The sequence below is a fragment of the Mollisia scopiformis genome (genome assembly GCF_001500285.1).
Source record: "Mollisia scopiformis unplaced genomic scaffold LY89scaffold_2, whole genome shotgun sequence".
Lineage (NCBI taxonomy): Eukaryota > Fungi > Ascomycota > Leotiomycetes > Helotiales > Mollisiaceae > Mollisia > Mollisia scopiformis.
In genome coordinates this window covers 820,121-841,076 of record NW_017263582.1, presented here as the reverse complement: position 1 = coordinate 841,076, position 20,956 = coordinate 820,121, and the positions used below count along the sequence as shown (strand labels likewise).

The 20,956-nt window shown below is 46.8% G+C and overlaps 9 protein-coding genes across 9 annotated transcripts; 4 read left to right on the top strand and 5 right to left on the bottom strand.

The window, feature by feature from the left end:
• Positions 1–630: 630 nt before the first annotated feature.
• LY89DRAFT_680025 (MFS general substrate transporter) lies at positions 631–2,780 on the bottom strand. Its single transcript, XM_018213995.1, has 3 exons — positions 2,230–2,780; positions 1,851–2,178; positions 631–1,804 (listed from the first exon to the last, which is right to left on the bottom strand). Exons 1-3 carry the CDS (start codon positions 2,377–2,379, stop codon positions 702–704), a joined length of 1,581 nt encoding a protein of 526 aa, XP_018077593.1. The 5' UTR covers positions 2,380–2,780; the 3' UTR covers positions 631–701.
• A 29-nt stretch (positions 2,781–2,809) lies between these two features.
• LY89DRAFT_680024 (uncharacterized protein) lies at positions 2,810–3,936 on the top strand. The gene is made up of 2 exons (XM_018213994.1): positions 2,810–3,391; positions 3,442–3,936. Exons 1-2 carry the CDS (start codon positions 3,006–3,008, stop codon positions 3,863–3,865), a joined length of 810 nt encoding a protein of 269 aa, XP_018077592.1. The 5' UTR covers positions 2,810–3,005; the 3' UTR covers positions 3,866–3,936.
• Positions 3,937–4,369: 433 nt separating this feature from the next.
• LY89DRAFT_713742 (uncharacterized protein) lies at positions 4,370–5,891 on the bottom strand. Its single transcript, XM_018218073.1, has 3 exons — positions 5,742–5,891; positions 5,017–5,697; positions 4,370–4,961 (listed from the first exon to the last, which is right to left on the bottom strand). Exons 2-3 carry the CDS (start codon positions 5,669–5,671, stop codon positions 4,453–4,455), a joined length of 1,164 nt encoding a protein of 387 aa, XP_018077591.1. The 5' UTR covers positions 5,672–5,697; positions 5,742–5,891; the 3' UTR covers positions 4,370–4,452.
• Positions 5,892–6,259: 368 nt separating this feature from the next.
• Positions 6,260–8,509, top strand: LY89DRAFT_574266 (uncharacterized protein; the record flags this gene model as incomplete). The annotated part of the gene is made up of 8 exons (XM_018208734.1): positions 6,260–6,306; positions 6,396–7,101; positions 7,154–7,255; positions 7,317–7,515; positions 7,551–7,716; positions 7,755–7,847; positions 7,895–8,244; positions 8,304–8,509. The coding sequence occupies 8 exons, from the start codon at positions 6,260–6,262 to the stop codon at positions 8,507–8,509; spliced, it is 1,869 nt and encodes a 622-aa protein (XP_018077590.1).
• Positions 8,510–9,840: 1,331 nt separating this feature from the next.
• On the top strand, positions 9,841–11,288 carry LY89DRAFT_176871 (uncharacterized protein). Its single transcript, XM_018205579.1, has 2 exons — positions 9,841–9,877; positions 9,939–11,288. The coding sequence occupies exon 2, from the start codon at positions 9,984–9,986 to the stop codon at positions 11,109–11,111; it is 1,128 nt and encodes a 375-aa protein (XP_018077589.1). The 5' UTR covers positions 9,841–9,877; positions 9,939–9,983; the 3' UTR covers positions 11,112–11,288.
• A 1,161-nt stretch (positions 11,289–12,449) lies between these two features.
• On the bottom strand, positions 12,450–14,131 carry LY89DRAFT_680019 (uncharacterized protein). Its single transcript, XM_018213993.1, has one exon. The coding sequence runs from the start codon at positions 13,922–13,924 to the stop codon at positions 12,695–12,697; it is 1,230 nt and encodes a 409-aa protein (XP_018077588.1). The 5' UTR covers positions 13,925–14,131; the 3' UTR covers positions 12,450–12,694.
• Positions 14,132–16,378: 2,247 nt separating this feature from the next.
• On the top strand, positions 16,379–16,930 carry LY89DRAFT_728001 (uncharacterized protein; the record flags this gene model as incomplete). Its single annotated transcript, XM_018219221.1, has 1 exon — positions 16,379–16,930. The coding sequence occupies one exon, from the start codon at positions 16,379–16,381 to the stop codon at positions 16,928–16,930; it is 552 nt and encodes a 183-aa protein (XP_018077587.1).
• An 85-nt stretch (positions 16,931–17,015) lies between these two features.
• On the bottom strand, positions 17,016–18,761 carry LY89DRAFT_728000 (putative cytochrome P450; the record flags this gene model as incomplete). The annotated part of the gene is made up of 4 exons (XM_018219220.1): positions 17,016–17,840; positions 17,890–18,101; positions 18,151–18,554; positions 18,610–18,761. The coding sequence occupies 4 exons, from the start codon at positions 18,759–18,761 to the stop codon at positions 17,016–17,018; spliced, it is 1,593 nt and encodes a 530-aa protein (XP_018077586.1).
• Positions 18,762–19,290: 529 nt separating this feature from the next.
• LY89DRAFT_693452 (Di-copper centre-containing protein) lies at positions 19,291–20,665 on the bottom strand (the record flags this gene model as incomplete). The annotated part of the gene is made up of 5 exons (XM_018216635.1): positions 19,291–19,523; positions 19,580–20,016; positions 20,075–20,171; positions 20,224–20,436; positions 20,620–20,665. 5 exons carry the CDS (start codon positions 20,663–20,665, stop codon positions 19,291–19,293), a joined length of 1,026 nt encoding a protein of 341 aa, XP_018077585.1.
• Positions 20,666–20,956: the final 291 nt, after the last annotated feature.

The window sequence follows — 20,956 nt, the reverse complement described above, 5'->3', positions numbered from 1 at the left end:
ATAGGTCAAATCGATGCACAGCCCTAAGGAAGTTCGAGGCTTTGAATGAGATGAGCGCCTCCACCGCATCATAAGGGTGATGTGCAGCTGCTCATGGGTAGGGGAACTTTGCTATATATTGCTCTGTGCTCCCTTCTGAATTCATCGGATAAGAGGCATCATCAAGCTCAAAGTCTATAAACCAGCTTTTCAAACTCCTTTTTCAAACACTGATCATCTCTGCACCAACGCTCGTCGAAACAAACACATTTTCACTCGTCGAGACAAAACATAATTCATACACCGCTCAGAGCACACGGCTTCATCAACTCCAACAAAATGTGCATCGCCCTTGCTATCAGAGAGGTTCGAAAACGCAACAACGCCAAGAAATCCCAAGAGTACGACTACAACACTCGAGTTGTGCCAAATGGCGATCGTCCAATCAGCCCAAGGGCTGGTATGCCGCAGCAGCAGACTGGGCAGATGCAGGGGCAGCAGCAGTATGGACAACCGAATGGAGGGTATAAAGGAACTTGACGGAGTGGGCCTCACTGATGGGAGATATTGTCGACAGCGAGAGGGCATGAGATGAGGTGAAGGGATGATAGACGATGATTGGACGTACACAAAGGGCTGGAACGTGCTTGTCTTTTGTATCAGTAGCTATGATGTTGTCAATGTTAAATGCTCTCCGATCCCCCACTCCTGCTGCCGGAATCCTATACTTCATCCACTTTCCTATCCTCATCCAACTTATCAACCACCACCTGCCTCGCTTGCATTTCATCGCTATCAAGAGCATTCACATTCCTCGGTTCTCCCAGTTTCTCCCTCCACTCCTGCCCCTTGAACATCAGTGCCACGATTGGCGCAAAAGCCAGCACACTCCCGAAACACATAAACATGAAAAAAGCCCACTGGTATCCAATCTTCTCGCACAGATCCACGACATAGAAAGCGTAAGTGAAGCCAAACGTCTGTCTAATAAAATTAAACAACTGACTCGTCTCACTAGATTCCGCACGGTAGGAGTCAATGCTGTAAGTATAGCAAGTAGTGGCAATGACTTGAAGCCCGAAGCAAGAAAGGCCCATTCCAAAAAGCGGCGCGAACCAAAAGACATGATACTGAAGAGTGAAGCCATAGATGAGAAGTCCTGCTGGGAGAAGTAAAGCTCCCGTCCAGATAGCTTTGAGCCGAATTTCAGGGGGTGGATTCTCGCCTGCAAAGTTCTTGCGGGCGCGCTTGATGATCGTGTCAAGTACTATTCCTGCTGCAAATTCGCCGAGGATACCTCCTATGGATAGAGCGCCTCCGTATGCAAGACCGATTTCGAGGGTGTTCCAGCCGAATTGCTCTGAGAAGATGCTTGCTACTGTGACGGCGGGTAATATTGATGCGAAGCCATATTGAGCAGCGTAGTAAAGGGCGGGGAAGATGACGGAGGGGTACATTGCCATTTTCAGAGAAGGAATGATGAATTGATTCCATCTTAGCTCCAGCTCGGGAAACGTGGAGTAAGGCTTGAGACGTGAGATATAGGTCTTTGGCGAGAAAGCTATCTCTCGCTCGGAGAATGTTCTTGTCAGGCGAGATTGGTCTCGGATGTAAAGTGTCTCTGGCAAACAGAAGACGATGAGAAGGAGCATGAAACCGTCCAGGATGGCTGCAAATTTGAAGGTCCACCGCCAGCCCAGGTATTGACCAATCAGTCCGCCAACGATGGGAGCGATATGAGCTCCTGTGGTGAGAATGACTGTGAAGATTCCCATGGCTCGACCACGCTGATGATAGAAGAAAAGATCAACGACTGTTGCAGGGCCTGTAGAAGTTAGCTTCGACACCAGTAACGAAGCAGGTGTTTTTACCGAGGGCCATTGCAGCAGGCCAGAGCCCGTTGAAGACTCGAGCAACAATCAACTGCGTGAAGTTCTTCGCATAGGCTGAGCCGAGAGCAGAAGCAAAACCGAGCAAGGTCGTGAAGAGGTAGACCGGCCGTCGTCCATAGACGTTGGCGAGAGGGATCCACAGAAAAGGTCCAACGCCATTGAGCGCGATGACAACAGTGGTCTGGTATGAGGCTCGCACTTTAGTGATATGGAATTCTTTGGATAGAGGGTCATAAGCTGGGTTGATGATTGCCGTATTTAAGGTACCAATGGCGGCAAGGACGCAGACTTGAAGCAAAATGATAACCTATTGCATGAATCAACATTTTGTTCTCAAGAAGGATTCCCGGTTGCCTACCTTCAGGTACATAGGCCAATTCAGAGGGTCGTTGGGATCGTCAGATGGGCGTGGCAAGAATGTATCACGATCTTGATCGATGGCTACCCCTCTCGCTGCTTCATCCGCCACATTCTCCTTCTGAAGTGCTTCCTGCTTGACATCCGCCATGGTTCTAAATTTTGACTGCACAAAGGTGTTGAACAGCCAAGATTGCAAGAGGACAAGCTTTCCCTTTTGTATGCGGAGACGTACGGAACAATGTTTATGTCGTTCATGGCGTTGCTGCATTCGCCGCCCATCTTCTTAGGCTCTTTCGAGAAAGGTCTCTCCGCAATGCTGGGTCCTCCCCACATTCGGGGTATGGTCAACCGATGACATGGGAATTGGAAGCCAATAAGAATAACACTTTCGATTCATGTTGTGGCCGAAAGTGGGATATTGCACGCTGATTCGGATGTGTGGCCGCGAAAAGGAAGTCGATATCCGTGGCAAGTGACCTTTCAGGACTTTCCCACAATCTTGGGAACAGAAGCTCCGACTGAGATTGTGACAATTCGTAAGTTTAAAAGACTAGACTTCCTCTCGGTAAGATAAGAGAGACATGAGAAGGTCTCACCTTGGTGTATAGTATATCACGTGCCTATGCGCACGATTCGCGACTCACAGACGTCATCAAAACAAAGCAGGAGATTACCAATGTTACCTTGTAATTTCTCAACGTTTTGATGAACTTGATATCTCTTTTATTCGCGTAGTCAGTAAGTCAATTGAACTTTCTATCCGTCGTCTTAACAATGGTTTCCCTCCGTAGCGGCAAAGTTTTGGAGGAAAGCAATAAACAGCCAACGAAACCAGCCACGCTTCCAAGAGCTCCAGTCAGCAAAAAGCGGAAGGCTGAAGAAGCAGAGTCCACGGAGAATGAGAAGGAGAATTTGACCCCAGCGGCGGCTGTCGAACCGACAGTGAGTAAAAACAACGCAACTCCGCCACCTCCTGAGCCCAAAGAATACGAGAGAACGCCTGGACGCATTGGTCCCATCAAAAAGAAAGATTTCTCTATCGAGCCAAACATCAAGCCCTTCAAGGGTCCGCCTGGAAAGAAAGTCCGCAAGACATTTGAGGAGAAAGAGGAAGAGTACGCGCAATTCGCAAGGGAAAACGAGGGACATTGTTTCCATGAGTATATACCAACACTTTGACCCTCCAAATACCCTTTACTAATTCTATTAGACTCCATGTCTGCTACGCGAAAGGTCCCAATGGCTCTCCGACTTATGACAAGTCCGGCTTCGAACTCGATTACCAGAAAGTCGCACGATGGATGAATCCATCCGCGTACAACAAAACTGCGATGGTGAAAGGAATGGACCGCGCAGTCAACAGGGCACAAAACGAGCAAGAACAGATGGCCGAAATATTCTACGAGAAGGGCGAGGCTCCTAAAGGCACTGAGTACTTCCAAGCAGTGGGAATGTGGAAGGATCGAGTCTCGAAAGATCTCAATGTCCCTTGGCACAAAATAGGCGTTGCACATTTTCGAGAGTGGGAAAAGAAGGGATTCAAGAGGGTTAGAAAAGGGGAGTACTTGATTGTCCCGATAGAACAGAGGGAACGGATGACTCGGCTGCTGAGTGGAGCTTCGTTGCGGAAGTAAGAGGCAAGCCAAAGAAAGCAAGGATTTAACAGGTATGTACTGTACCTGCTGTATAACACTGTACAAGACTGTATAATACATTATTATATTATACTTCCCTACAAGCTTCATGTTCTCTCCACATCACATGTCTTACTCAGTTGGTGGAAGGACCTGTCGCTTAAAGCTTTAGCCGGAGGGTACAACAATGCGGGGCAAAGCTCGGTCGCTCTCTATGCTGATTTGCTCCTCAACACTGCAACATCTGCAAAATACTTCCACATTTCACTTCGGTTCTTCGCATTCTTTGAAATCTCTGTTTATAATGCATCGAGAAGCTTCGACGTAATTTATAACGATATTCTCAAAATGGTGAATAACGAATATGGACAAAAAAAACCGAGAATAAAACATGGTTTTTAACGAAGTTTTTGCTAAAAGCTAGGAGAGAGATGTAACCAAAGCATAATATGAAAAAATAAGCAATTTTTTCTTCTTCTATGTAACGCCCATGCTATTGAGGCAAACGCTCTGTATTCGTGTTAAGCTAACGAGTCATAAGTAATATACGTCGAGACAGTGCTCCCCCATAGTACTTTCCACATGGATCAAGTATCGTGCAACACGTTTGAATCAGCTACGAAACTCTCCTTCATTGGGTGTTCCAGTGCTAAGTGAACGAATGCATTCGTTAAGAGCGTGCTCTCATTCAAGTTATCCCCTTTTCCATCACCCCGCTTCCGTAATGCTGGCGAGACGATAAATGCGACTACTCCCGATCTCTCCACTTGGTCATCCTTTTCATCAGTACTGTTTACATTGGTGCAATACTCGCTATCGACAGCTTTGAACCAAAGCTCTTTCGGAGGGTCAAACAGTTCGAAAATTGCTCGTTGGCTAGCAAATAGCTTTGCGAGCTGGATAGCCGCCTCAAACATCTTCTTCGATTTCTCCTTGAAAAGCCCCGCTTCGGTAATATTGTAACGCATATTTCCCATGCGCAATTGAAACTTCTCGTGCAACTGCCGACAAGTAATGTCGTCGGATTGGCAGATCTTGGACGCTTCAAGTTGCTTCACGGTGAGGCAACGCCATTTGACAGATTCGGCATTTAGGTCTAAAATTAACTGTCAGCAATATGTTCCCTCTGATTGACATCTGTATTGACATACGCGGTTCCTCATATAGAGTTGCAAAGACATTGGAAAGTTGTTCTCCAACTTCACTTCCGAAGCACAAAAATGGAGTCGAGAAAAGCTCATGATGCAAAAACATCCACGTCACGCTTCTCAAGGCCTTTCGAAGTACTACTCTGTTGTTGCAGTCGATATGGATCAGCTTTCGACTGAAGCGATTAAACCATGTGTATTTTGCGAGAGTTGTTCCCAAGTCTGAAATATCCGTGGTAGCAGAACATTTGACGAGAAAGCTCACTAGTGTGTTCAGTTTTTGCTCCACGGACTTTATCTTGGCGATGATGTGATCATCAAATACGGGTTGAAAACGATCCAGAGATTCAAGTTTTTCCATCTCTAGTTTCTGAACGTTCGCCTCAGCCTTGTACAGTCGACGGTTGACAGAGTCCAACTCGGTTTTCAACTCTTCTACCTCCTCTCTGGATGAAGTTTCAAGGGCGTTTCTGTGTCTGACGGTTGTGTTTGCCGGGCTCTCATGCTCGTCATAGAGGTGCGAGCGCTTTGAGCGAGACTGTGCGGTGCTGTGAGAGGCAGGGCCACTGAGAGGTGGTCGTGGTACAGGTCCATGCACAAGTGATGCTGCTGTACCCATGTCGTTCTCGTGAAGTTGATTCTGGGAGATGGATTGCATCGGGCTTCAGAAGCTTCCAGCTCAGCCTCTAAAGTCAATCTACATTCAGAACGCAATGTGTACTGCTTACCATGCTTAGTCCGCTACTAGTATTCTCTCTCGTGTTTGATTTTGAGTTTCGATTGTTTGGCTTGTTCTTGGGGTTATGTTTCGTCATTTTCTCGATATCGAGATCGACCTGTTCAAACTGGGCGTCACACCGCTGATGCTTTGTCCTTCCATTTACTCATCGATATTACTTTTACTTTGCCAAGGAGATGGCGGATGCAAGCTTATCAGCTGAACACGACTCACCACGAGTCTGAGTCAAGGGCACCTATGCAGGTGACTAAAGCGCCCCCGGACTCTTGGCCCAAGTATTGGACCTTAAATTGGCAATGAGGCGTAGTTATCTCTTCAGCCAAGGCAGACTGTCGGACTTGACGTGTATGAAGGACAGCAGGCAGCCGGTTTCCTCTTCACAGTTCCTCGCCGTCTCCAGAACCTTAGCACAACTTGACACCCTGATTCTCGAACATTACTCCTGACATCGCATTGGCTTCTTCCTGCAATTCTTCGTCTAACTTGCTTCCGCAATTATCCTTCAAGATGTCGAAGAAGCTAGTTATTGGCCTGGACTTTGGTACCACGTTCAGGTAAGTAGACTATTCAACACAGTGTTCCAAGATTTTCTGGTCCTTTATCCCTACACTACCAAAAACAAAGAATCTAATTGTAATGCCAGTGGAGTTGCGTTCTGTGACGATGTCGCAGGCGCAAAAGGTACCGCAAACGTACAATTGATTCAGTCATGGCCTGGGCTGGCCAGTATGGCAAACACGGAGAAAGTCCCTAGTCGCATCGCCTACGGACTTCCTCCAAACTCCACGATTCTATGGGGCAACTTGATCAAACCCAACACCAAAGCTAAGGTCTATGTAATGATGAAGCTCAGACTGGACGAGCGCTTGAACAAGTCGAACCAACTGAGAAGGCTTCTGGAATTACTCAGTATAGATGGACTCGGCTTCAACGACTCCGATGAAGATGAAGACGGACCTCCTGAATACCCTGGGAAAGAGCCGGTTGATGTGGTGGCAGACTATCTCACAGAGATTAGAAAACATGTGTTTAGTGACCTCGCGAAGATCTATGGATCCACACTTTCTACCCTAAACAAGGAACTTGTCATCACTGTTCCAGCTGTGTGGTCAGAACATGCGAAGGACCTTACTGTCAAAGCGGTCGCCAAAGCAAAGTTCGACGTGAGTAAGATATCTTTGGTGACGGAACCCGAAGCTGCGGCCATATACACATTAAAGGATATGAAAGAGGGTGCGGGGAAGGATCAGATTCAGATAACTCCCTCGATTCCCTCTAATAATATTTCTAAGTTGAGACTGCAGGTTGGAGATTCTTTTGTTCTAAGCGACGCTGGAGGTGGAACAGTTGTAAGTCGAAATTGTGACCTTCCGCACCATTACTGCCAACACTGCTCTACAGGATCTCATTTCTTATCACGTCACTCAAGTCCATCCCGTTCTAAAGGTAGAAGAAGCTGCGATTGGTAGCGGGGACAAGTGCGGAGCCAGCTACGTTGACAAGGTCGGTTTCAATGATGTTTTTCGGTAAATTATACCAAAAAATTTCTGACCTATCTTGTTAGGAATTCCTCACTTGGCTTGAAAAAAAGCTTGGATCCGAAGCTTTCAGGAAGATTCCACAGGCCAAGACTCGCCACGGGAGCGTCTTGATGACTGCCTTCGAAACTGCCAAAATGTACTTTGAGGGCAAACCAGAAGAATTCGAAGTTCCACTTCCGAAGGAGCGCGGAATCGAAGATGACGAAAAAGGCATCGAAGACCGTCAACTTACTGTTACGAGGCAAGTGGGACATGAGAATACCCTGGAATGCTTAGGCTTCTAATACTTGATAGTTCCGATCTCATAGCGATCTTCGATCCATGCGTCAATCGTATCCTCGAGTTGATTGATGGCCAAGTTGCTGCTGTTTTGAAAAGCGGCAATAGGAAACCAAAGGCGAGAGCCCTAATAACTCTAGATAAGTGCATCGATGACCTCAGCCCGTTTAGATGGTTCTCAGCGTCGGCGGTTTCGGTAGGAATGAGTATCTCTACTCGAAAATCGTTGAGTATTGTAAGGATCGAAACATGTTGACCAGTAGGCCTTCATTTCCGTGAGAACTCACTGCCTCGTACCGCCTCTTGTACTAAAGTATAGGAGCTGGTCGGCAGTGGCCAGAGGAGCTGTTTGCAGAGGCTTGGAAGGTCCCCAAGCTGGACTTGTCGCTGTCAGGCTCGCCCGAAAGCATTATGGTACTTATGCTTCGGAGAGGTTCAATCCACGCAAGCATCTAGCACAAGACATGTATACAGACCAGTATGAGGGGACCAAGTATGCGAGAGGTCAAATGACATGGCTCGTAAGTAAAGGGGAGCGACTGCCAGATTTAACGCCCAGAACTGCTTCTATTTCCTGTGGATGTCAATTTCGCACCGGTGAGGATCGTAGCTTTGCTGCAGTTCTCGTGGGATGCGACGAGGATGATGCACCACAACGCTACGCGCATAAAGGTTCGTTGCAATGCTGTAAATCTCATATGGAAGTCACTGACTACCTTATGATCAACTAGACGCATACAATATCTGCAGAGTATCAGCAAACCTTAATGACGTTCCAGACAGCAAGTTTCCGCGATGCAGATCTGGTCTGAATTCTGAAGAGTATATGGTAGCTGAATTTAAGCTTGAAGCTACCTTCGCGGATGACAGGATCAACTGGAAGGTTATCTTTCACGGCAAGGAGTATGGCGCAACTTCCATCTCATATAGCAGCTGATTGCGCTGAATTCGGGGCATACTATGTTTCAGGTTGTTTGGACTAATATTTGCGCAGACTTCCAACTAAGATAGTCTATTCGAGTGAGGCAAGTCAAATCTCGATTTCTTGAAAGACTATTGAAGATACACATTTATTCTCCCAAAATCGCCCGTGAGCACCAAGAGGCAGAGTTCCAATATTTTTTTTCAGAAGCCCGAAATTGGTTACAAGGAATTTTTTGCAATACAGTGCTGAAGTTTTGTCACTGGTGATTGAGTAGCCGCTATTGATTTTACACGTGTACCGATGATCACAAATTTGGGCACTTCTGGCCTCATTTTCTCATTCACACACACAGGGGAGATTAAGACGGCTTCTAATTTCCACATTCTAATTACGCTCTTTGGCCAACTCGTATATGCCTTTGCTTTTTGTGTTTCATATTTGGTTCTAGCCTCCACTGAAATGTGCCAAGCGACGTGTTGGTTGTGATTGGCCTTGCTATTTGCATACGGAGGTGCCTCCTCGAGGATCTGACTATGGGAGTGAAGTATGAAAATTGGGATCAAACCTGGGTCGGGCGTCAATAGATAAGGTCACTTACGGAAGATTCCTTGTGGAGGGTTGTGGCTAGCCTTGGCATCCATATTGGAAAATCATCGCATGTAATCGGCTTGAGGCTTCGGCCTCTCGAACCACCGAAATGATAAGGCAGACTTCTTGCTGGTACGGCTCGCCAACGGATCCGCTCAGACTCACTGATTGTATCTGAAAGATGGCACGTCTTGGATTGGTCTATCTCTTCGTTGCAGGCTGCAATTTTGCAAGTGGTCTGTGAAGGTTGGATATCTCAGATCATTCATTGTCCAGACTTCGAGGCTGAGAATGCAACCCAAAACTGCTACCATAGCTGCGAATCCTTGATAACTTCGCCCTGTGTGGATTTGAGCACCGGAGGAATCATTGGCAAAATTCGAATCCTGCCAGTTCGTAGCACACAATGCCACCTAACCCGACGAGCCCGACACCGACAATTGAAGGTCGATATACTTCAATCGATTCAGTTGTGACAGTTTTTACACCGCCAGCGTCATGTTCAACGGCGCTTCCAACTCTAATCGGAGGAACTTGTTACAGTTTTCAGAGTGGTGTCACTTGTCAAACTTGATCTCGGGACGAGATAACTATATCCTGGGACGCTATCTTGAACTTGGTATATGTGACAACGAGCGGTCAAACTACTGGCGCCATATCTTGCTTTCCTGAAGGTTATTTCGATTTCACTTCATCTCCTGTCGCATGTCCGTACGGATTCACAACTGCCACGTCGTGGACGGATGACGAATATGAACTCTCCGATACAACAACGGCCGTCTGCTGTCTACTGTGAGTAGAATCTCTTGGATTCCAGGCTCAATGCATTGTACTAATGTGATCCTATGTACAGAGCATACAGCAGCTTCGTTCTTGACGATTATGGGTCATTTAATGCATGGGACTGTTACAAAACCCTGACGACAGCCGGCCAAAGCATGCAAGTCACAGCATGGGGTGCTATTATCGATTCTTCCGACTATTATGTACTAGCTACTACGAAGTACTAAGTGTCGTTTCTACTACTGTAATCAACACACTTCCAACGGGGACCCAACTACCGCTTACTATCATCGCGGCAGGGGTAATCGTCGAAGCTTACATCGATGTTGTGCCTGCCTACACCACAGCAACATACAGCACCCCTTCTGGCGATTATGGCGGCTATCCCAGTGACAACTCTTCTTCCCCGCATCAATACTTCTTCGCTCACTTGGGGTTCGCAGTAAGCATCGTCGTCACCATTGTCATTGCGCTGTCTGGCTGCTGTTTCCTGACTTGTCTGCTCAGCTGCTGCCTGGGTTCTAGCCCACGGCCAGCCAGCCCTAGACCAACTCCGCACACATCATCGTACTCCAATGTTGCAGCTCCAATACCACAGGATATGCCGGGTGGCTCACTATCCCCTGATCCTGCTGGGAGAGTATGGAATAACAACTTTCCAACGACACCAGCTGCGGGCTTGATTCCGCAGATGCCTTCAGAACAAGTTCAAGTAGAGAACAGACAAACACGAAGGAAACTAGCCAAGCCCAAGGAGAAAGGTATTGAACCTCAAGCTAAGGTGAAGGAAGTGAAACCGAGAATTGGGAATGCAGCGGATGACAGAATTGGGGAGTTGGAAAGGATGAGGCTTGCGGTCGAGGATGGACGGCGGAAACAAAACGAAAGAGGAATGGCCGTAAGATCAGCTCGAGAGAAAGAACTAGCAGAAAAGGTTCCGGCCGGTAAAGACTTGTTGCATTGGACGATTAAAGAAGTCAACTGTTCAAAAGTCGTCGATGGAAGTGCAGAGAACATGTTTGATCTCGGCCCAAAGTATTCTGATAAAGAAGGGAAGGGGAAAGCTGTAGATGTTGACAAGAGGATAACGCTATCAACAACGTTTTTAAAGATGGGAAAGGTAGCTCACTTTTCGGCAGTTCCCGATACCAGTTGGGAGAACATTCATGACTTCGGCCCGCTATATATGAAGCCGAAATTCAAAGTTCAGATGAAGGGTCGAAAATTTCCAGTCGTTGATTGAATATGAAGCGGCATACATATCGACGTAGATCGGTGTTTTGTGGTATTGCCCTATTGTGGATAAGCATTTATGCCCCAGAGACGAAAGGTGCCTCTGTAGGGCCAGCGATGGATGCTGTCGTGATACAGTGAAGGACATTGCTCCAGTTTATGTCAAGGGAGGGCGCCGAATTGGACATCTTCTTGGATTCTTACGTCGATGATGCCATTTACAGCGATAAATACGATTTACATTAGCACCATTCGATTCGTATGAAGAGCAAATGAAGTGAAGCTTACTTTCATTGAGCCATGAATAGATGATATCTATGTTCCCGGTGTAAGACCAGTCCCGCCCAGTGGGATGCTCGCTCATTGAACAACTAAACGACGGAAGCACTCCAGCCACTCCATGGAGGCTCCACGGCCATCTTCATCCTTGTAGCAGATCCCTCGAATTCCGAAGTCCTGGCTGCGGATCCACGTAGACCGAGGAGAGACATTGGAAGTCTTGGCTTACACCAGAATTGACGTCGAACACAGGGCTGACGAAGTTGCACCGAGTCCGATAACAGTCAGACGCAGCAAATAATACCATCTTACAAAGCACGATAACAGGCCTGGTGGGCCTGGGTTGTTCAGCAGCTTGTAGTTCCCGCTAGAAGCATCGCATCCACTAAAATACCCTGTAAGTTCAGGTCGCAGCGCTCATCCGGCACAGCAGGTTCAGCCTAAGAAGTCCCTGCGCTTACAGGGCTTACTCCGCTATCTGGCCCTGGAGCCGGTGGCTGCTTATTGTCAGAAACGTGGAATAAAGTGATCAGAATCCCAGTCGCAGATCACAGATCGTAAGGTTGTGTGACAATAGCTTGATAAGGTTTTAATGTAGGGAAAAAGATTAAAATACCACGAATTTTGGCACATAAGATTTCGATATTACACTAAAGATTAGTTTACTATATGATATATTTACAATTTCAAGTGCAAGCTTAAACAAGAAGCCGTCTATAAGTGCTAGAGTAGTTACTAGTGGGCCTTTTTTCTATAAATAGATTAATGGCACGACACTTATACTTTATTTTCTTCACTTTTTGCAGGCTTTACAAGCTGTTTCTTGGCTGTTGCGCCTCTTGGAACCCGCATATCTTGAACCTTTTTTTTCCGGCTTTCTTCATGGTCGAGTGAGGGAAAAAAAAGAGAAGGCGGGGGGCATTAGACAAGAATGCTACTTGAGAATATAGATATTATGGTAATGAAGACATGAGGCGAAGTTGGGCGACGGTGAGGTTGAGGAAAAGGTTTAAGATATTGAGCTTGAATTTTTTCATGGTATTAAAATTTTATTTTTAAAAGCTATGGTATTTCGAATTTTTTTGCTAAAATTCGTGGTATTGAAATCTTTTACCCTTTAATGTAACATATTTTAAGCGTTATAGCACGGAATACCGCAAACGGAATGCTACGCTCTTCTCTATGTGTTTGTGGCTGCATATATTGAATTACCAAACAATGATTCCAAAGGTTCTATCTATCTCAAGCGCAGTCATTCTATGCAGGTTTGGTTGTATGCTTCTTTCTATGAACATGAAATTTCAATCAGCCGATTCAGCTTTGCTCGTCCCATAGCTCTAATCTCCCCGTAAAAGTCTGCAGTCGTCTCAAAATGCCGGTGACCATAACCAACCCAGCCCTAGTGATACAGTCCTGTGGAGGATTTCCCAAACCAAGGTGTAGGCTCCGCAGTCTCATTTGAAGCTGCTTCAATCGAGATTGAAAGATCTTTCTCAGAAACCGTGACCTCCCTCCATCCATAACCTCGAAACTTCCAACCTGAAGGCTACATCGTTTGGCAGATGCCACATTCCGCGCATCGATTGCTTGACTCGTCCGAATTTGTGCCGCTGCACGGCTCGAGCTGACAGAAGCTCTCCTTTGCGGCTTCATCTCCAGAGACGCTGTACTTTCCAGAAGATCAAGCGTCTTACTGACATTGATGAAGGACAGCAGCAGTGCTGATCCATCCTGAGAACAACTTCGGCATTTCATAAGCTCTGTCAGGATAGACTGTGTCTCGTGTTCAATTTTGAGAACGATATCCGCAGCCAAGAAAGCCGATCCTCGATTGTCTTGATTGGAGCTGGCAAGGTTTCTGAGTACCGAGTTGTAGCATGTACAGTCTTGGTGGTTAGAAGAGCCTCGTTGATGACCAGAAGTAAATGGAACAACTGCTGAAGATAGATGTTGGAGGTTGCGAGTCTTGATTTCTGATTTGTACAAGCTTGTGGAGGAGCCATGGCTGGAATGAGTATTTGTGGCGTCTCCCTTGATGGATAGATTGGTGCTCGAGGGGGTTTTGCCGTGTTCAAACTGGTCTGCGCCGCAATTACTCAGTTCTCCGTCCGTGTCTTGATGATCTGTCTCGAGAGGCACCAAGCCAGAACTGCAGTCCGTCATCAACTGATCTAGCTCTTGTTGCTGCGTTTGCAAACTTTGACTAATTAGACTGGCGTTTGTGAAATCGATGTCGAGATGGGCCCACGGATCCTCGTTATTCGAATTTCCATTTAGGGAGGACGGCGATTGACATGACGAGGTCTCGATGGAAGGGTACGTGTAGAAAAAGTCATTCAACTCGTTACAATCAAACTCCAGTTGCATGATATCAGCATGCTGAGTCTGAAAATGCGGGCTTGTTACATCTGGCATTGTATTCGATCGAGATGTTTCTGAGCTCGATCCATTGTCTTTAGGCCTATCGATCTGTAACGCACTGGACCGTGGGATATTGTCTCCAGTAAGAGACTTAACCGGTTGTGAATTTCTCCTCCTACCCATTCGTCTGGAAAGGCTATAAACGCACTCCTGACCACGTGTCTCGCATCGTGAACAAGAAGGCTTTTGCTGGCCGCAGCGTATCTTCCCTTCTTGGCACGCATCACAAGAAGACCGGTACTTGAGTTCTTTGGTGCCTCGTGAAGACTTGCCTGTATTTGGACGGTCTTTTGACAATTGAGAGGACAGAGCTGAAGAGTCTGGAAAAGTGAGCATAGTGAATTTTGCGATGATGGAAAATAAGATTAACGGTAAATGATCCCATATTTCTGGTATTCAATCATTGATTATTAAGACCTCGTACGTCCGTATAGTGGATCTGATTCTGTCGGACTATTGCTCAAAGGATCCGTAAGGAAAGAAGTCAGTCCGGTAGAAGTCCAATAAGCTTCGCATATTTCACTTACCTGATTGGCGAGGAAACGTATCACCACGCTGACGACTCACTTGCTAGGGGATGCCCCCATACCGACCCTTTTCCGTCCTCTGACGAGATTTGCGGCGTTTGCAGCCAAGACGTGGCGTTTTTGCCAAAAAGCCCAGAGATACAAGCTTAAAAGTCAGAGCGGCGTATTCTGACGCCTCGACGCCTGCTGAGACTGTCGACCGCTTTTCAGCTTCTCTGGGAGGTTCAAACCAAGGACTAGCACACGCCGAAAGATGAGACTAGAAAAGAGCGCCCACCATCGGCAGGTAGACAAGGGATAACGGCAGAACTTCCGCCGTAAAGGAACGGACCGTCGTGGAGAAAGCCACGACGCCACTCGTCCGAGCTGAGCCGTGAAGACGCATGGCATCGGATACTTGGCTGGAAGTTGAAGTTCGACCGACAGTCTGGGCAAGCACGTTTTGAGCCATGCAGGCAGGATCCTTTGTTGTTGTATTGGAGAGAATGTGGTTAAAGTACGTATAATTGACAGGTCCCATCAAGGATCAATTCAAGGGGCAGGTATTCCACACGACAAACAAACGAGCTGACGATTGGCAGTCGTGCGATTCCTTCTCTTTTGAGATCCTTGCAGAAACATGGCTCGTGGGTTCCCGGTCTCGATGGTCGCATGCCAATCAAATGATAATTATCGCCTTGCAGGTGCAGTAGTTCTGATAGCGGAGGACACACACTGTTCTGCATTCCCTTGTCTCATGCGATAGGGCCAATCCGATGGTACAGCTTTTAACTTTTGCCTCAACATAGCATCCGAACTGCTGATGTGCGATCTGCAATAGCACTGTAGCACCGAGTTAGTGCGGGTCGACAGTGGATTGCGTCGAGCTCGGTCACGATTGGTATCGACACCGTAGCAGATGTCGATGCCCTGCCGTCATCCCTCACTCGTTATCTTGTCACTAGTGCCTCGTGCTATCTACCTGCTTTTGCTCAACACACAAATGCTGTCCGGACAGAGGTGGGGGTTTGGGATGCGGAAACCCGACAATAAAGCCACGCTGGAAGACTTTCGCAGCAAGTTACACCCGAGGCTTTTGCTCATTGTCGTCATATGGACAAATTTCCCAGATGTAGGGGTAGGCCGAGGTTCGGTGTTTACTGATATTCCAATCGTGACCATGTGGCTTTTTAATGAAACATATCAGACAAAGTTGGGTGGTACAATACATTGAAGACACTCTCCGTTGCGCTTAGGCTTGCGCGACGTAGTGGGCGATGCGCATCAAGCCGATTAAATATTCAGAAATAGCCCTAACCTATGTAGGTAGAGTAGGTTCTAGACAAACATGTGCTCGAAGACTAGTGTAAAGACGCACGGTCGAATAATACAATTTTGGCAATTGGTCCCAACGGACAAGTCTCCAGCTTCGCGCAAAGCTCCCGTGCTACGCCGCACCATCACGCAATCTACCTGAGGTCGCACATAGAAGCCGCTACATCCTGCCATAACGTGAGATCCCTGCATGTGGAATAGCGTACTAAAAGGTGAGAATTTGACCGACGTATTATATTTGCTCGTGGTTTTGCCATTATGGTTCCTGATCACAAGAGTAGCATTATCAGCTTAGTATACAAAAGTGCACAATTGATTAAACAGATTTGGAGTACAATTCGGCGTTGAAGATGGAGGATGGCTGAATCCTGCAGTGATCTCAACTACATTTACCAAAAGTAATATTTTAGAAGCTTGACGCCACCAAAGAAGCTCGGACAAAATATACCCGCAGCGATGGATTGGTCAATTCTCCACTTGGAGTTGTTTCGAGAACCTGCAGGCCGCGGCCGTCAGTTATGTTCCTGATATCTTGATATCACCCGTTCATGAGCCAGTCAGCTCTACACACAAAAGCGACCGACTTCGAAAATCAACAAGGCGAACCATGCAAAACTCTTGTGGCTGTCTTTCTCAGATATCTCAAACCGCCTCAAGTACTCTCAATCAAAAGGCTGTTCCGTTTGATGTCATCTTGGACACCAGCCACAAAATATGCGACCAGTGGAAGAAGATAATGGAATGTGAGCAATGCAATACTCAGGAGCAGACACTGGTCACCCTTTCTCAGATCGCTGCTGGTCTTCTCAACTTCTACGTGGCCGCATTCTCGTCCTACTCGATTGCTGAACTCGAAGGAGAAGCTCCCCAGAGTGTATACTCGACTTCGCATGCTACACCCGCAGCCTCCTCACATCGTCTCATAACCCTGGCACCAGATTTGTCCCCAAAAGACACACACACTAGCAGTTCTTCTTCCGCTTCATCTCCGCCCTCCACTTCACTCTCAAGGATATGTATACCCAGCCAAATGACTCTTGGAGAGAGTCAACTGGACGCATCAGAGTCTCGGATACTCGCCGAACAACTCCTAGCAGACTGCTTGTTGGGATTGGATGCTTCGTTAGGAGATCTCGAGACTGCCATCGATGATATACTACACAATGATCATGCTTGGCAGACGAGTGGCCGATTGGTAGCAACGAAAGCACTCGTTGTCGAGACAATGAACCGGCTGGCTAAAGCAATTGGACAGCTGCGGTTTGAGGCAGCGAGTTTTGGAAATTGAATTCAGAGGTTTCTAGGGTTTGGTGTTAGTTCGTGGCTAGTAGACAAATCTTTGATAACGAAACTCGCCGCTTTGTCTCGAGCGGCTATTTCAAAACCTTGACCCGAACTCCTTTGGTGTTTTCCCATGGCACCGCAACACCCATGTCGTGGGCCATTCTCACGTCTCTCTCGTCCGTCTGAAACAATGCCAATGTTCCCTCGCTTGCTCCCTTCTCAATCATTTTTCCATATTCTCCATTTCCCCCAAAAAGTCTGAACAAATTGGCCATCAACAAATACAACTCTGCATACGCAAGATTTATACCGAGGCAACTTCTCGTACCCCTACCAAATGAAACCATATACTTCCCTAGCCGCTCACGTTCTTTTCGATCAAGCCATCGTTCTGGCACAAATTCATGGGAGTTGGGGAAAATGGTCTCATCGTGATGAATCAAGGAAGTCGACATGCCAGTGGGAGTACCACGAGGTATCGACCACTTTTTTCCCGTGTCTGGATCAGTGAACATCATGTCTTCCTCGGGAGCAATGCGTTGGTTTCGCGTACTAATGCCATAACTCAGACGGAGAGCCTCCAAGATGCATCCGGTGAGATAGTCGAGTTTGGTCAATTCTACCAAGGACAACTGCGTATCTGCATCGGGATATGCGGCTGACAATTCGGCACGGAGCTTGCTCATGATGGTGGGCGATGCTAGAATGTGGTACGTTCCCACACTCAGTGTCCAGGAGGTACTGATCGTTCCTGCTGGGATTATGGTGAAAGCTTCCTGGGCGAGGCGGGCCACAGACTTCTCGTTGGGAGGTAGACTGCTTCCCAAAATCTCGTGAAAGATGGTCTTGTGACCACCTTTGAGATAAGTGCCTTCCGGGGCTGCCATTACTTTTTGAACTTGGGCATACATTTTCTGACATTTGTTAGAAAGTTGCAGAAAACAGCATATTTGGAAGACAAACTGAGCGGATGTATATAGCTTCACGGGTACTACGGTGGATGCGTACGGCGATGTGTTCAGGAATCCAAGCTCTCAATCGAAGGATGAAGTTGAAATGCTTAAGAGTCCAGCCACGTTTAAGACCATTAATTGCAGCATGATGAAAATCGGGGTCGAATGTCGGATGAGCAACTCTGTTTTGAGAGTTTGAGAAAGAGTACTCGTTGACAACATCTTCCGTCGTTAGCACGATACATGTCAAGCATAAGATGTTGGCACGAACCATTTGCAAAAGCCGCGAATGCATCACTGATCACTAAAACCTCGCCACTGTCTCTAAAACTCCTGATTCGGTCCAAGAATTGTTGGACCTTTTGGGAAATGACAGGCTGTAGTGTGTTGACGCTGGCAGTGGAGAAAAATGGATTTAGCGCAGCTCTTCTCTTCCGATGAGGAGCGTGTGATGTTGTCGAGAATGTAGATTGCTCAGCATCCGCCTTCTTGGTGAAGAAAGCCCACTTGTCCCTGATCTTGTTCGAGCCAGCGTACAGTTCCTCATGGAAGTGTGGCGAGTATACATGCAGTTCCCAAGGGTTGATGCGGATTATTGGCCCGTATTTCTCATGCAGAGTTTTGATGTGGAAGGTGTACTGGCCCTCAAGAACTACATCGTAGTAAAATTCATACCTGGGAACATTAGCAATCTGCAGATTCTAGCTGAGTCGAAAATTTCAAGGCGCACCATTGTGTAAGTGCTGCGAGTTTAGGACCAGGAAACTTGGCAAGAGGACTGAGATACAGACGATACACTGCTCCACCCAAGACATATAGCACGATTGCTACTGGGCTGACGAGGAGCAGCGTGGACAGTGCGGAGTATGTTGATAACACCATCTTAGCTGTTTGTTAATGATGTGCTGACCTTGACTAGTAAAGTAAACGATGATGTAGTTACGCGAAAGAGCGGGAACCCAATTCACTTTATGTTGGCAGGAGGTGGTCCAACTGGCTTTCATGCTTCGGCAACTAAGACTGCTCGGGGATCGACAAGTTGGAGTTTGATTTTATACCGGTAGTGAACACGAGACCCGGACTGACTAACGTTACGGGGTACCGGCGTCCGTCCGAGCAGCCAACGTGATAGTATCATGCGGGGGATATGCTTATTTCTGCAGCAGATGGGATCAAGAAGCTTGTTCGAAAATGTATGCATAAGATATAAATAGAAATCTATTGCTATGATAATTTATGATCTTCTCAATAAAGAAAGAACAATCAGGAGAATGAGTGCAATAAAATCAAACACAGTTTCACTAGTGGCTACCTCTCAAATATCCTTTGTCCTTTCACAACGCTAGATCTCCTTTCCTCTTACAAACTCCCCATCTTGCGCACATGCCTTCCATAGTATCGTAATGACCGCTTAGTAGCGATAACAAAACATCTCAGACTCAGTCTTCATCAGGTGCTTGGCCTGAAGAGTCCTTGGCATTCCCGGAAAAGTCGGGAAGGGCATGGGATCATCCAGGCTTGATGGAATCTCAGTGTTAAGCACTGCAGGCCCTCCATATTTCATCATATTCTTTTGACCGTCCTTTTGTTGCCACTTCCACCAAAGTCGATCAATGTTTGCAAGATGGGGATAGAACAACGGATCTACGAAGTACAAGATTAGTAAATTAACGCTCGCAGTTTTGGGCTATATTACTAACCATTTGTTGCTGACAGAGTTGCGAAATCGCCCAGAACGGCTTTGGGAAGCCAAGTGTGCAATACCTCCATAGCGAAATTAAACGTGTTGTAGTCGTCAGTCTGCATAATTTCCTCTAGACGAGCGGGCGAAAAGGCAATATCGGTGAAAGTTCCTGATATAGCCTTAAGGTCCTTGAAGTTGGGGGCAAAACTACGTGTCAAGCAATGGTACACTGAACGAACATCCATAGGACCTTCAAGCGGGAATGCAGCGTACCAAGCAACTGTCAAATCCTTGAAAGGGCCGTTGAGGACGCAGCGATTCTGGTCGAGCTTATCTCCGTGAGTCTGGTCAACATATGGTCCACTTGTGTCTCCGTTGCCACCGAAGCCGGTTTCGGGATCGAAAATGTTCGAAGAATAAGGATCTAGATACTCGGTTTCCCAATCCCAATAGCTAAACAATTGTCAGTCAGATGTATCTTAGCGTTGGCTAGTCATTTTTATATGCTTACATTAGATATCCATCATATCCACACTCATTGCGGAGAGCTTGCTCGTAAAGATGAAGGTGCATTCTGTGCCATGGCAGATTTCCAGCAGCGAAGTGTTCTAGACATGTTAGAAACTTGTCAATACCACTGATCGTTTCAAGGTGCCATACGAAAGTTCCCGTCTTTAATATGAATCCAAGTGAAATCATCATGCAGAGTCGTATTGGGCACCATATATGACGGCTTGGTTGAAAGACATTTGACAGCGTCGATGTAGTTTTTCTTTTCGGCATTCGTGAGCGTCAACCAACTGCGGCGGATCGTAGGACGAGTACATCCGTGACTTTGTTGCTGTTGTGGTGCCGTGATTTCGCCATGAGATACTTCAAAGCTATCGAGCTTCACTTCAAGAACGGTCAAAAAGTCCCAAGCCTTGAAAACTGTAAGGACACCAGCTAAAAGAATGAGGCAACGGATCAACGGTTGTCCAAAACGAGTATACAGTGTTTTCTTTGGACGAAAATGAAGCTCTTGCTTCTCTAGAAAAGAAGCATCTGAGTCGGTACTATCCTTGGTAAGCGGAGAGTACTCTTGAGATGTTCTTGGCGACATGGTGATGGTGTGGTTACTGTAACAATAACGAATTCGTGGAGTGTAGGTGCAAAATTATTCAGGCTAATTTTGAGCTGCACAAACGTCAGATGAGAGTAAAGCGACTTTCAGAAATGATCGTGACGAAACCTTGTCATTCAAATGACCGCCCAGGTGTCGACGGACCTGACCTGGGGAAACGGGCGGATATACCGGGAACCGAAATGTTTCACGAGAACCAACTCCCGAACCGATCTGGATAATATCTCTTCGCTCAGCGATAAGTCCATATCTCTAATACGACCAATTGAG

Excerpts from the sequence above, each read along its gene's own strand:
- LY89DRAFT_680025 (XM_018213995.1), bottom strand. The coding sequence starts at position 2,379 with ATGGCGGATGTCAAGCAGGAAGCACTTCAGAAGGAGAATGTGGCGGAT. Across the intron at positions 2,179-2,229 it reads ATTGGCCTATGTACCTGAAG|GTTATCATTTTGCTTCAAGT; the intron begins GTAGGCAACCGG and ends TTCATGCAATAG. Across the intron at positions 1,805-1,850 it reads GCCTGCTGCAATGGCCCTCG|GCCCTGCAACAGTCGTTGAT; the intron begins GTAAAAACACCT and ends TAACTTCTACAG.
- LY89DRAFT_680024 (XM_018213994.1), top strand. The coding sequence starts at position 3,006 with ATGGTTTCCCTCCGTAGCGGCAAAGTTTTGGAGGAAAGCAATAAACAG. Across the intron at positions 3,392-3,441 it reads GAGGGACATTGTTTCCATGA|ACTCCATGTCTGCTACGCGA; the intron begins GTATATACCAAC and ends TAATTCTATTAG.
- LY89DRAFT_713742 (XM_018218073.1), bottom strand. The coding sequence starts at position 5,671 with ATGCAATCCATCTCCCAGAATCAACTTCACGAGAACGACATGGGTACA. Across the intron at positions 4,962-5,016 it reads AACTCTATATGAGGAACCGC|ACCTAAATGCCGAATCTGTC; the intron begins GTATGTCAATAC and ends AGTTAATTTTAG.
- LY89DRAFT_176871 (XM_018205579.1), top strand. The coding sequence starts at position 9,984 with ATGGGACTGTTACAAAACCCTGACGACAGCCGGCCAAAGCATGCAAGT.
- LY89DRAFT_680019 (XM_018213993.1), bottom strand. The coding sequence starts at position 13,924 with ATGGGTAGGAGGAGAAATTCACAACCGGTTAAGTCTCTTACTGGAGAC.